A 14,117-nucleotide genomic window follows, 5' to 3' on the forward strand; every position below is an offset into this window, starting at 1 on the left:
CCAATGATAAATTGATTATAAATTTTACTTATTTTTCAGCTGTATAAAAAATAATACTAAAAATTGTAATTGATTTTTCAATACTTCAAATGATTTCTGCATAGGTGGCAGTGTAACATTTTGTATATGATTGCTGTTTAATAATTTGGTATTATTTACTTTCAAAGAAGTACACAGAACAACTGTTTCTATTTTTTACCAGTAAAGTTGAAATAAATATTCTTATAACCTATTTTTGGCATCATGATGATGTCTGTTTTAAAATTACATGTTAATTGATTTATTGTTCCTTTGTTTTGTAAAAAAAAAGATCTATTGTGTTTTCAAACATGAACAATAGACAAACTAAAAGTTCAGATCAAAACTTCAGAAGACAGTCTTATTCAGTGTTTAGTATATTTATTGTGCCTTCTTGATCCAAACTTTTTGATATTTGTTATACTAACATATTTTATGTGTTGTTTAAACGTAGTTTGGTTCACTTGTTTTACTGTTAGTTACTGAAATTAGATTTCTTTTCCTCCAGTGTGTCATATTTTCTGGATTTCTCTTACATGTTCTTTCTGTTCTTGTATCTTCTATGAAGGTAATCTTGTATCAAGAAAAAAAAACAAACTAACATCAATATAACGTAAATATCAAAACCAAAATAAGACTGGAAAACATTCATTGGGAATATGGTGAGTGTAAAAATAAGTTACCAAGGGCAGTCAACAGTTTAAAGCAAAATTGTCAGACTAATTGTAGATGAATATAAAAGGAATATTTAAGTTAAATAGATATGAAATGTAAAATAAAGCAAATAAAAACTATGTATGGCTTTTTGTGTATCTTAATTTTATGAATTGTAGCAATTCTGACTTTAATTTTTGTTTTTCAGGAGCAGGATGTGTGGTGAAAATGATCAAACTGTGCATCTATGGCAGTGATGCAGAAAAATTGAGTTTAGAACTTGGTCCTATGAAACAGAATCAGTCTTCTAAAGCAGAGAGGTCCACAATAAAAGAGGGTATTATCCTAGCGTTCTGTTTCTGTGGCCTTCAAGTGTCATATCTTACCTGGGGTCTTCTGCAGGAGAAGATAATGACCAAAGAATATGAAAATAGTACAGGAAGCATTGGACTGTTTACTGATTCACAGTTTTTGGTGTTTGTTAACAGAGTGCTTGCTTTTATTTTTGCAGGAACTTATATAGTTTTCACTCGGCAACCAAGACATACAGCCCCTCTCTATAAGTACTCTTATTGTTCATTTTCAAATATCATGAGCAGCTGGTGCCAGTATGAGGCTCTTAAATTTGTTAGTTTTCCTACTCAAGTTCTGGCAAAAGCTTCAAAAATTATTCCAGTCATGTTAATGGGAAAGCTGGTTTCTAAAAAGAGCTACGAGTACTATGAGTACATATCAGCAGTTTTTATTTCTCTTGGAATGATGATGTTTTTGTTATCTCGAGGCCATGCACAAGACAATGAGACTGTAACTACATTTTCTGGTGCAATAATATTAGTAGGATACATGTTGTTTGATAGTTTCACTTCAAATTGGCAAGGATCACTGTTCTCAACTTACTCTATGTCGTCTACACAGATGATGTGTGGTGTCAATCTTTTCTCTTGTATATTTACTGCAGCCTCTCTTCTTCAGCAGGGTGGGTTTGTAAAATCTTTCCACTTTATGATGCAGTTTCCCCTGTTTTGTATGCACTGCTTTTTATTATCTATTTGTTCTGCTAGTGGGCAGATGTTCATATTTTACACCATTTCACAATTTGGTCCCGTCATTTTTGTCATCATGATGACAATTCGTCAGGCTGTTGCTGTTCTTTTATCGTGTCTCATCTACCACCACGTGTTAGATACCAAAGGAATAGTGGGAGTGCTTATTATCTTTGGTGCTCTGTTTTTCAGAATCTGCTATGGCCAGAAGCTTAAAGCTGCTCGCAAAGCAACAAGTGTTAGTTCTTCAAATGGAAGGTTAGAGAAATAACTATTAACTTTAGAGAAGCCAATGAAACAATAGAACTGTTTTATGCATTGTTTTTTTTAATAACACCTGGGTACCATATTTAAAACTCGCATTAAAACACAGTCATGAATTATTTCAGAGGAATTATAGTTAATTTCACTGAAATTCTTAGAACACGTTGGCTGGATATGACATGCCAACAGTTAAAACATGAATACCATCTAATTTAGGACTGTCACATTGTGTGTAAAGAAGTAAATAACTATTATGTTGAGAAATTCAATGTTATTTGGAATTTTTGCACCTACCCAGTTTTATACACACAGATCTGTGAACGTTTTATTTATTTAATTTCACACACCTACTGAACTTTTCCTTACCAGCTCTATATTCAGCTGGTAGTGGAAAACATAATTTTATTTTTATAAAAACATGGTTTATTCTTCTAACTTATTTCAGTTATAAAGTAATAAAATTAATTTATTTTTTTATTACAAGATGCATATTTTAAAGTAAGAAAGATTTGTTTTTAGAACAGGTACGACATTTTGGTCACTGTTGCCATCATTTTCAAGTACCTTTTCCAAAAGCAACTCTTGTAAAAGCTGCAGTTTGTAATAAAACATACTTAATCAGCAAGTAAACTCAAAACAAAACTATTTATCTTATCTAAGTAATGGTTACTTTTGTACAAGATTGTAAAATTCAATGTTGTAAATGATAAAAAAAAAAGAGAAAAATAAGGTCAGCATTTTGTTCAAATGACATTCATTAATAGATGAAGAATGCCCATCCAAAGTATTTGCCACATTTGTTATTTTTTATATCTGACATCACTGTTACCCATTCTTTTTTTGTATTTTCTGATTTTTGTCATATTGTAATTTAATTCTTTATATGAGTCTAACAAAATTCATTTTTCTTGAATTTTCATTTTATTTTGAATACATTACATTTAAAACCCATAAAATGGGCTTAGATATCCAGTTATTTATCATTTTTGTGCATATTTATAGACCAACTACTTTGAGTTTTGGAGCAGCAGGTCTGTATGTTTAATAGGAACCCAATGTTTATTTGCCTTATGATCCTCACTCTTGTCTTCAGCCTTAAATTTCTGTTAGATATCTGATTTACAAGGAAGACTGAAAATATGTGTTGTAAAATGCTTGTTGTGTAAACAGAATTGTGACTTGAATAGGAACACAAAAAAACTAATCCTTCTGATATAAAGTCAAAAAATAATTTCAATAAAATGAATACCTGTGGGTTAGTAGTTAAATGTGTATATAAATATTTTTTCTTGTAGACATTTTTTTACAATAAGTCTTTAAACAACTGATTGTATTCCAGGAACAACTTTTGTTTATTGACTAATTCATGTAAGAAATTATAATGGCTGTTTTATATTTCATTGCTCTTAACATGGATATGGAGGTTTGGTTTTGAAATACTTTTGAGTTGACAAATTTAATTACTGACTTAGGAATGGGCTGGTTGTGTACCCTCCCCTAGACATTGCAGTTTTGTTTGACTTTGTATCTTTATTGTAACACTGGAATTTGTCAATCAGATGAAAGAAGTTGATCATCTGTTTTAAAGGAAGAAAAGACAACAACAACAATAACACCCTATGTTCAGACTTAAAAATTACAAGGAAAAGTCTTACATACATAGTAATGTTTGAAAGCTTAGTGACAAAAATACCACATTTAATAGACATTATATTTATTACACAGCATTTAATTCATCAGATTGAAATACTGATAATTACAAAAGATAGTATTAGTTCTTTGCTATTTTACTACAGATTTCATAAAATTTTTCACACCACCAAGTGTGTCACTGTTGTATAATTTCAAACGAGGTACACAATTTTCAGTTTCCAAATAGTGTGTAAATATTGTTTTATATTATGCATGCCCAAGATTTCTCTGCCAAAGTAAATAGTGTTGTTTATATATTATTAAAAGTACTGTAGTACTTATAATAGGAATGAATCTCATGTGAAATAAAAATTAAAATCTAAAATACACTGTTAACAGAATGTAAACAAAACTTTATAAGCAATTTACATACATTGATTGGTACTAAACAAACCAACTGCAGAGTAACAACCATCAAAGTACTTGAAAAAAGTCAGTAGGTAAAAACAAAGATTTCACTAAACCTCAGATTTGTCAATCTGACTGACTAATGTTGTTGGAGAAGTATAGCTCTCTCCTGCCTTCACCTAAAATCTAAATGTACATGATAAAATTGTGATCTTGGCTGAAAGTGCTTTTCATAACTTTGGTAATAACAATAACCATTTTGTAATACCACTAAATGAATTAACAATATACTAGTAGCAATATTCTATGATTAGGAGCACACTCTGGGAGCTGCCAAGTAACCACCAACTCTCATATCACCTGAAGGTGGATAACTGCTTCCACACAAGCATTATGTGATCAGTCTGTAGCTGTATGAGCTAGGTAAAAGAAAAAAAAAAAAAAAGTGGACAACACAGATTCTCTTGATCTAAGTTCTAACTACAATCTAACCTTTGAAAGGATTGAGTATTGGATGTAGCAGTTCTATCAAATTAGTCAGTGCCTAATACATAATACTCGTATATGAGGACAAATACTATCACTGACAAAGTCTAACCTGGCTTTGATCAAGCTCTCTGGCCTGAAAACAAGGACAGTAAGTTGTATTATTTACCTTTACATTGCTCTCAAAGTAAGTGTAACCTACTGACATCTAAGGTTGAACTTGAGGGAATTAGATTTTTAAAAGTTGCCATTCAAGGAAACAAAATGAGAGAAAAGCAGAAAATCTTTAAAAAATGTTTACACTGATATAATCAAAAGTTGTAAAAGAGTTATTACATAAAGTGAGTTTTTTAGGAAGTTTAGTTTTGGGTGAATATGATTTAAGGATAGAAACTTTTTTGTAATGCTACCATGAAATACCCATGCTCTACTCTGGGTATTAAAAGATCTCTTTATGATTCACATGTGCACCAGTCTGGTGATCAAGCTATATCCCCAGTTGCTTCCCTAGCTATTCCAGATGGGTATCCTTACCATAAACAAAGCAAGGACACTAGTCTGTGTGTCACATTTTGGTTTTGTTAGTGGGGACATAAATGCAGTATCGTATATGGTGTCCTAAGACAGGTACTCAAAATATACTAGCATTCAGGTTAAGCAATTCTGAAAACCTACTCCTAGATCTGATCATGCCTGGGTGACTTTCTACCATGTTTTAGCTCCAGTGCTAAAGTAGCTAGATTATATAAATCTAAGAACATCCTCAAGTTGTGCTCATTCTATAACTGTGTTCTTATTAGCATTTTAAGACATTTTACTAGTTATTAATTTAAATTAGTTTATTCAAATTATTTTATCAAAGATTCTTAAGACAGATTTTATGTGTCCAAATAAATGTGTTTGACCTCTCTTTTTTTGTACAACTTTCAAATCTATCACATAACTTATTTGGTATCAGTATATATTACAAATAAATCTTATTGTAAAGTTATTATATTAGCATAAAAATATTTTTTATTCTTTTCATCAGGATGCAATGAGTTCAGAGTGACAACAAACACCAATAATTGTGATTGTGTTTGCTTCTGACAACGTGCCATCCTCCTAGTGATATTTCATTTTAAGCTGGATGTTTACATGTAGTTAGGTTATTCAGGCCTTACGTGTGTACACTGTGTAAGAACCTTAGACATATTGTATAAACTGAATATTTCATTCCAATTTTAGTTCATCAGCCTCTTGGACATTTATTGTTTTTAAATTATTTTTAAGACTTCAATAAAACTACTAAATAAAAATAGTATCTCTAACTTTTAGTTATACCTAGTTTATAAAGTGCTTAAGAATTGTGTTTGTACATTAACACATTTTTTTCTTAAATACTTTAGTTATTTAAGACAAGATTAAGATAATAGATAACACAGAAATAACTTGTTAATAATTGACATGATTGTATTTTTAGCAAGTTTGTAAATTAAAAAAAATATTTTTCATATTGAAATGTTAGAGTTGGAAATGTATATAAATGATTTTTGTGCAAGGAACATGGATGAAAATTTGACTTCAGTGTGAGTATAAAACTTGTTTATTTCAGACATAACAAGCAACTCAAGTTGCTTAAGCATGTAATATACTTATTAACATGCTAACAACTTATTATTGTATCAGATGTACTTCTGCATCTGAAGTTAAACATAAGAACCATTTAAACTCCAGATTCTTACTATTCAGTGATACAAATTAAAACTTGTAGGTCAAAACTTATTTAAATTGATGTCATTATATATAATTGGTTATTCAGATATTTAATTTGAGTGACTAATTAAGAATCAGTTATTGTTTAATCTTCAGGCAAATTTTTTTAAATACAATCTGTTCGGATACTTTTCTTTCAGTATATTCATATGGCAAAGACATCAGAATTTAGATCAGGTTAGATAACACAAAATAGCTAACTAGGGTTGTTAGCTTTTCATATTTTCCTGTTATTAGAGAAAGGCTAAAGTTCTCTATTAGAAGGAATCTTTGTTACATTTCAAAAAGCTAATGTAAGGTGTATTTTATCATATTCAATCACAAGTATGTACAAATCTTTTATTCCACATTTTCAACAAATTTCCATCTAGTTTATACAAGTGCTATATCATTATATTAACGGACTATTTTAAATTGACGTTACAAGAATGTGTTGTCCCTGTGCTTTTTTTACATCACTTGAGATAAGAGTGCAACAATATTTTCTGTTTTTATCTGAAAAGATAGCATCTCTACAAGTATGTCTCAGGTTGGGACACTTATAATCACAAATAATATATAACATTTTGTAGCTCCCTGTGCAAAAATATTGCTAAATCCAAAATTACTGGTTACTAGCATTTGGAATAACCACTGATTTTAGCAACAATTTTTCTATAAAAATTGTTTTCTTGTCTTTAGAAAAGTATCTGTAATTTTACAGGTAATTTGTCTAGATTAAGAAGTTAACACATGGTATTTGTAAGAACAATGTATTTTTTACCTCCTACCAGTTAACATTCATAAAAATAAATGCATAAATATTGTAGCTTTTTCACTTGAATTAAAATTTCAAATTCATTTTCAGCATGATTTTACTATGCATTTGGTAGACAGAATTTGAGAGTATTTCGTACAAGACTGAAGACTGGTGTGAATTAAGAAGTAAAATATGTAAATATACATGCACATGTGTATACCGTACCATATCATACTATTTGGTAACAATGATTTTTATTAGAAGTAACTTCCAAAGATCCCGAAAATGAATTTGTTCTTCCTTTTTTTTGCCAAAGGTGGCAGCAATAGCTTATAGTTGATTTTTAAAAAATAATCTTTAGATCCTATGAAAGAAAAAATTCTGAGTATTTCTACTTCAAAAATGCAACTGTTTGGTTTATTAAACTGAAAATTTTAAAAGTTTGTACATTAACTTTTCGTATTAACTGAAACACTATGCCTTAAAAAAATGTTTTACATAAAACAATTTATTTCAGTCTTACAATTCCACTTTGAAATGGTTTCCGAAGCACTGCATGCCATAATTTAGATGAGTTACAGCTAGACTAATGCTGCTCTAATGATATATTCTGAAATTTTTTTGTATGTTGACATTTTCCAGGAGTATGGTCTTGCCAGTTTTTAATCCTAGAGAAGTATATATTACTATGATATAAAATACTACGTAAACAAACTTGCACTGGTAATGTTTTGCACAACAACATTTACAAATTCATTCCTTTAAGATTTTTTTTTTAATGGAAAGTCTTTTTCAAGTTGTTACTACACTTCATGCAGCATTATCATTAACTTTCTTAGTCCGATATAAAATCAGTTAAAGAAATGGATGAAAGATTCAGGACAATATATTATTTTAGTGCCCCTGAACATGGTGTAATAAATTTGCTTTTCATGATAATTTGTTTAGGTTTCTTAGATTCTTTTTTTTTTGTTAATAACTAAGATAAAAATAACACATGAACAAAACACCTATTGAACATTCCATAACTTACAACATTGGAACTTATTTAGCAATTATTAAATTGTTTTTATGAGGAATTTTGACAATTTATGTCCCGAACTAATCATGCTGATTTTTTTAATGCTTATAGGGACTGTATTGTGTATGTTAATTAATAGTGCTCTGAGTATTTGCAACTATTTTGAAAATTTTGTAGGATTTTATGTGTGAGTTAAAAGAAGATTTACGTAATCCATTTGGAATTATAGAAAACAAAATCTGATTTAACATTTGATCAGAGAATTGGTCTGTCACTTCATTTCACTTGGAAGTTGTTTAATGTAGTAATTTAAAGGCTCTTCCATACTGCATGTGAGAGAATAATTTAAAGTACTGCAGCAATGAGTGATGTTGCTCCAAAACATTTTTACTTAACCAAAATAGAATATAATTTTTTTCTCGTGAGACATGTAGGAAACTGACTTATTAAAATAACCTGGACTTCAGTGATAATAAAGATTGTGATTATGCAGCACTTACCAGAGGTGTTGCTTACATCTAGTGTGGATGAACTTTAAAAATTTAAATCACGTTTCTAACAAAGGGTTTCTCGGAGATTGTTGAATAAGATAAATACTTCATCACTGGAAAAGAATATTTTGTTATAAGTATTTGCTAGAAACATATTCTAGCACATTGTTTAAGGAATTTCATTCAGAGTGTGCATTTCTTAAATTATTTGCTTAACTTTCTGCAAACCCATATTTATCATTTGATCTTTATTAAAAGCCTCCCCACCTGAATTGATATTAATTTTTGTTGCTTGACTTGATTAAAGTTGGTTTAAAACATTTCTGCTAAAGTTAATAACTATTTATAGTAAAATGTTTATAAAGCTTGAAATGTATTATTAAAAAACAGTTGTAAGCCCAGTCAAAGTTTTATCTGTGTGTGCATTCACTTAACATTGAGTGGAAACCTGATATAGTGACACTTAAATTGTAAAGACAATAATTACAATTTAATAAATCCATACTGCACACTAAAAAAAAAAACATTGTATGATTTTTCACAGAATATAAAATTCAATGTTAACATAGGGCTGTGTGCAATGTGTACGATTTATTATGGATGCAAGTGCTTCATACAACTTAAATTGTGAACATTTTGGGCTAATTCATCATTAAAACTATACTGGTCATAGAATGCCAAGGCTCAAATATAATGTTACCAAAAAGAGAAATAGAATGTATATTAAAACATCTTTAAGTCTTTCAATTTTTGCAAGAGACAGTCTGAAGTATTTTTTACCAATAAAATTTGTTATTCATTGGCACAAAACTTTCACTTAAACGTTGGAACAGTTACAAAATTATAGTTTAGTGTTAAAAGGCCAAAACCAATAAATTAAGCTTTTTACTAGAATGAACATTGAAAAAAACATTCATAGTTTGTTTTAGGGTTTTTAACACGTACATACTGTGAAACCAAAAATTGGTATACATCTCCTGATTAGTAGTAACAAAACCTTGCACAGGCTGTCCACTCAGTCTTATTCCAATGTTCTTCATGACATATGGCTGATTTTATCAATACTCAGCACTGTATACTGTTATAAGACACACGAGAAAAACTAACAGGGATAGGAAAAAACTGATGGTTACTGTCTTCTGTAATATATCAAGCTTACAGATTTTGGGGGTGGGGAGTTAGGTATGGTTTTAAATATATCAAGCTTATATATGGGGGGAGTCAGGTATGGTTTTGCATGCAATTTTTCATTGAAGCAATCTTACAGTATATGTCAATGTTATTGCTTAAGGTAATTCTGGTTCAACATGAAATAAAAAATGTTAAAATTACAGCAAATCTGGTCAGTAGATTAATGGGAATAAAACAGTACACTTCCAAAATAATTTACTTATAAATTTGTAAGTTATATTTATTCTAATCCAACTTGAAACTTGACTAAACCTTACAAATCAGGTAAAATTTGTATATATTTTAAAAGATCTTGTGGTTAAAATGTGCATCATATTACTGTTGTGAATGAAATAAATACAAAAATTATTTGTGGAATATATTTAAATACACCATTTGAATAATACATTTCCATATACACATTTACACAATTAACAAAAGTAATTATAAGCCCACTTAAACATTATTAAATTTAAAATTAATCTTGATGTAACACGATAACAATATCATCATACTGTCTCTGTTTTTCCCTCTCCTGTTCTTTCAAGTTATCTATAATGCTCTGAAACCTTTGCTTCAGAGCTAGGTTCTCAATATTTGAGATTTCAAGTTCTTGTGCCTGTCTTCTTGCCTGAATATTTAAGATTTCTTTTTCCAGTAAATCCAACTTTGTCAGTAATGCATCTCTTCCTTGTTCACTAGATTCTTTAATATCCTCCTTTTTAACAACAAACTGATTCCCAGTTGATCTTGTTGAACTAGTTTGTTTTAGTGGTCTGTTTTTCTCACTAGCAAGTGGAGAAATAGATTTTTTATTATCTTCATATTCTCGATCTTGTGATGTATCTGATGCTCCTAAACCTGCTGGACTTTGTAACATACCTCGAGAGAATTCAGTAACAAGTTTTTCCGATTTATTGGGTGTAGTTTCATTTATATTAGATGTTGCTATTGATGCACGACTGACCTCATCATCTTCTAAATCCATAATATTAACATCATCCTCTTCAGAGCTGCTAAGAACTTCACCAAATAAGTCATGTTCTGCAACATCCATACTCTGAGAATTGCTATTCATATAGCCACCAGCAGACAAAATATTACCAACAGTACCTTCTGTTGGTCCATTTTTGTTTTCTCCTTTGTCTTCATCAGCATTCACTACCTCGTATCTAACACTGATTGCTTCATTATCCATGCGAAATAGTCTTTTTACTTCCTTTTCAATCTCGGGGAAATCAACGTATTTCTTTTTTAATGTCTTTCGAAATCTCCTTTTACGGACATTTTTAAGAGATGGAGTGATACCATGAGGCCACATGAATTTTTTATCCTTATCCTTTTTCTTTTTGGTTGAGTCTTCTTCTTCAGATTTTTGAGGATCATCTTCTTCTTTACAAACCATCATTTGACAGATGTCAGCTGTTTTATAAAAATTTTTTCTGTCTAAAGTTTTTTGAGATTCCAGAATGCTTGGTAAATCAACTATCTTTGCAGACATAGACCATTTGTCAAAACGTACAGTTCCATGCCTCATATCTGGTTCCACCTGTATAGTTAGCCGGTCCTTAAGGCTCATTACCCCTGATCTGACTGCTGCACGAAGTGATGCTGCTGGAGTTGGTGGCATTCTAAGAATAAACTGATTTTCTAGCTCTACAGGAGGTTCAGTAGGATTCTGTGTAGTTCCATCCTTTTCTTCTGGTGGAGGCATAGTGAATCTTAAATCAACCACAGTAAAAATAAGGATGAGCTTTAAATTTTTTTATGGAAGTAAACAAGCATAATTCCTTATAAAATATATTGCCTACTGGAATAACATGTATATTACTGGACAGGAGGGTACTTCTTCTGTTTGTGTGTCTTGGTTTACTTTTGAATTCAGTAACAAACTTCTTGAGAGCTATCCACACTAACTGACCTTAATTTAGCAATGACTAAAGGGAATCCAACTAGTCAACACTACCCACTGTTAACTCCTGGGCTAATCTTTTAAAAGTGAATAGTGGAATATACCACATATTATATTACCCTGACACCTGAAATGGTGAGCATGTTCTATGACAAGAATTTGAACTCACCAGTTTTGGTTTGCAAGACCAGCTCTCTAACCACCAAGGCTAAGTAGTTCCAATTTGAAACTTTGTTTTTATATTAATATAATGTGTATAGTTATTTTGGTAATTCATAACAAGCTAGAAACATTACCTATATACAATATGATTGCCAATGACTCTGAAAAGTACAATACAATAATAACTGCGAGTACTTATGCAAGACTCAAATCAAAGTAGAATGAACACAGTTCCTTCGAAAAAATATTATCTAGATTATACTTGTTAGACAACATAGTAGTTGATTTATTGAAATCAAAATAATACTTTAGAACAAGAAACAAAATATGGACACTTCTCTCTTTATAGTTCACTTGTGTTGTGTTCTCTTAACTTTGAAAAACAAACAAACCTTTTTCCTAACACACATTTAAGAAACAAAATTATAACAAGTTTAAACTTCTATGTACAGTTTGAAATTTCAATGCGTGGTTTCTCCTTGTTTAATAAACACTTCATACAAATGATACTAGTTACCTTTTTAAATATCTATATTTATAGTCCTAAATTACACTCACTGTACAGACACTGGATGAGAAGGCATATTCTCAAAAAATGTTCCAGAACTTCCAGGAGAATTTCTTACCTAAAAACCCACCATATGTGCATTAGGAATATAAAACAACAGAAAACATGAAATTTTACTTTGTGAAAAACTTAATTACCAAAAATATATAACATGTATTTTTCCATCATCAGTTTTGAAGTGGATACTCAAATTTCATTTTGTTTAACTATTACTTTTAATCCTATGCATTAAAGTCAGTGCTTTTGTAAAGAAGCATATTAACTATTGATATGTAGTAATCTAGAATTAAACTATTACACTAATTACTAATAGAACAATTAACTGACCAGCAATGATTTATAAGCATAATGTAAATTTGATACTGTGGTTGTTGGTTGGTTTGGTGTTTTATGGCACAAAGCAGTTAGGCTATATGCGCCAATACTGTGGTCATACTAGTTGTACCACGTTGCTCATCAAACACATTGTTAGGCAATTTGTTTTTCTGATAAATTCACCACTCTTCTGTAGCACACGCGTTTATTTAACTATTATTTACTTCGGTCTTTAGTCGAAGACTAAGTAAAATTATAACTCAAAAAATTTTAGTCTAACACTAGTAGCAGAAGTTTACTGTTAGAATCAAACATAAACGTTATATTTAGGTAGGTAGGTACAAATCAAATTGTTACTTTAAAACCTCAAAGTCTACATATCGTTACACTGTTAATTTATTTCGTGTTGCTCGTATTTCACCGATCACCTTCATTAACCTCAACTCAAACCTTATGACTTATCAACAGCTTGTTATCGTGCTAATCACGATATTTCACTTATCAACTTTTATAAACGTTACTGTACTATTGTCCACTATCGTTTGTCAGCTCAGAGAAGGCAGTATGAACTACTAAATGCAATAAACTGCTTATAACACCATGATAAATTTGTAACAGATTAAATTTATTACTTAAAAGTTTACCGTTAAACCGTCTGAAAACTCGCGTCCTATCCAGTATTATGTCTTCCTCAGTTAACCGACAGGGGGAAATTGTCCATTTAATTACGTAACATAAGGTACGAACAATAATTGGCCATTCAGATCTTAATTAAATGTTCTTACATATCAATGCATACCCAACAGGATGAATGTATGATTTAAAACTTGTTTTATTTTTCAAAATATTATCAACTAATCTCATAAACTCCTGTAAAATGTGGGTCAACACTAAAGTCTACGAATAAAGTGGACAATTCACAAAATAAATTAATCTGCTACCGTCTTTGCTCCGTTAAAATGTCCACCTCTGTTACAGCGGTAAGCCTACGGACTTAAACGCTAAAATAAGGGTTCGATTTCCATCAGTGGACTCAACAGATAGCCCGATGTGGTTTTGCCATTCAAAAATACACACACACGCTCCTTTGAAAGTAAACAAACAAAAAATATTCTACTGTTCTCGGTACCTTTTAAAAAGTAACCATCTGTTTTAAGCATAAACGCGTTAAATCTCTTTGAATTAAATCTAATTGAAACAAATGGTCATTTTACAATATTTTGAGCACCGCGATTCAAAAATTAGTAAAGATTGCAGTCAACTCGTGGACTCGATGCCAAAGCGGATTAACGATCTTTTGAAAAATAAAGGCGGTCATATCATGTATTAATTTGTGAGTAATTTTTGGATTGTTTGTTTGTTTTTGAATTTCGCACAAAGCTACTCGAGGGCTATCTGTGCTAGCCGTCCCTAATTTAGCAGTGTAAGACTAGAGGGAAGGCAGCTAGTCATCACCACCCACCGCCAACTCTTGGGCTA

The 14,117-nt window shown here is 30.7% G+C and overlaps 2 protein-coding genes and 1 long non-coding RNA gene across 7 annotated transcripts in view; 2 read left to right on the forward strand and 1 right to left on the reverse strand.

Annotated features, from left to right (window-relative positions):
• Positions 1-8,909, forward strand: part of sll (adenosine 3'-phospho 5'-phosphosulfate transporter 1) — a 29,755-nt gene extending 20,846 nt beyond the window's left edge. For both annotated transcript variants that reach the window (XM_076456633.1, XM_076456634.1), the window contains exon 3: positions 881-8,909. In XM_076456633.1, coding sequence (XP_076312748.1) covers positions 881-1,986 — 1,106 coding nt within the window. In that variant the 3' untranslated portion in view covers positions 1,987-8,909. The remainder of the gene's footprint in view (positions 1-880) is intronic.
• Positions 8,910-9,589: 680 nt separating this feature from the next.
• On the forward strand, positions 9,590-12,390 carry LOC143226111 (uncharacterized). The gene is made up of 2 exons (XR_013014297.1): positions 9,590-9,693; positions 9,737-12,390. It is a non-coding gene; the product is annotated as an uncharacterized LOC143226111 (long non-coding RNA).
• On the reverse strand, positions 10,051-13,444 carry LOC143226109 (transcription initiation factor TFIID subunit 7-like). 4 transcript variants are annotated; one of them, XM_076456629.1, is made up of 3 exons: positions 13,283-13,444; positions 12,314-12,381; positions 10,051-11,402 (listed from the first exon to the last, which is right to left on the reverse strand). In XM_076456629.1, exons 2-3 carry the CDS (start codon positions 12,337-12,339, stop codon positions 10,160-10,162), a joined length of 1,269 nt encoding a protein of 422 aa, XP_076312744.1. In that variant the 5' UTR covers positions 12,340-12,381; positions 13,283-13,444; the 3' UTR covers positions 10,051-10,159. The 4 variants fall into 4 exon arrangements, with proteins under 4 accessions (XP_076312744.1, XP_076312747.1, XP_076312745.1 ...); XM_076456632.1 differs by having other exon boundaries at positions 13,271-13,341; XM_076456630.1 differs by having other exon boundaries at positions 12,651-13,309.
• Between the last annotated feature and the right edge of the window lie 673 nt (positions 13,445-14,117).

Source organism: Tachypleus tridentatus, chromosome 9 (genome assembly GCF_004210375.1).
Source record: "Tachypleus tridentatus isolate NWPU-2018 chromosome 9, ASM421037v1, whole genome shotgun sequence".
NCBI classification, from domain to species: domain Eukaryota; kingdom Metazoa; phylum Arthropoda; class Merostomata; order Xiphosura; family Limulidae; genus Tachypleus; species Tachypleus tridentatus.

Coding starts and splice junctions, on each gene's coding strand:
- LOC143226109 (XM_076456629.1), bottom strand. CDS start 12,339: ATGCCTTCTCATCCAGTGTCTGTACA. Junction 11,403..12,313: donor TCTCATCCAGTGTCTGTACA/GTGAGTGTAATT, acceptor GGTTGATTTAAG/ATTCACTATGCCTCCACCAG.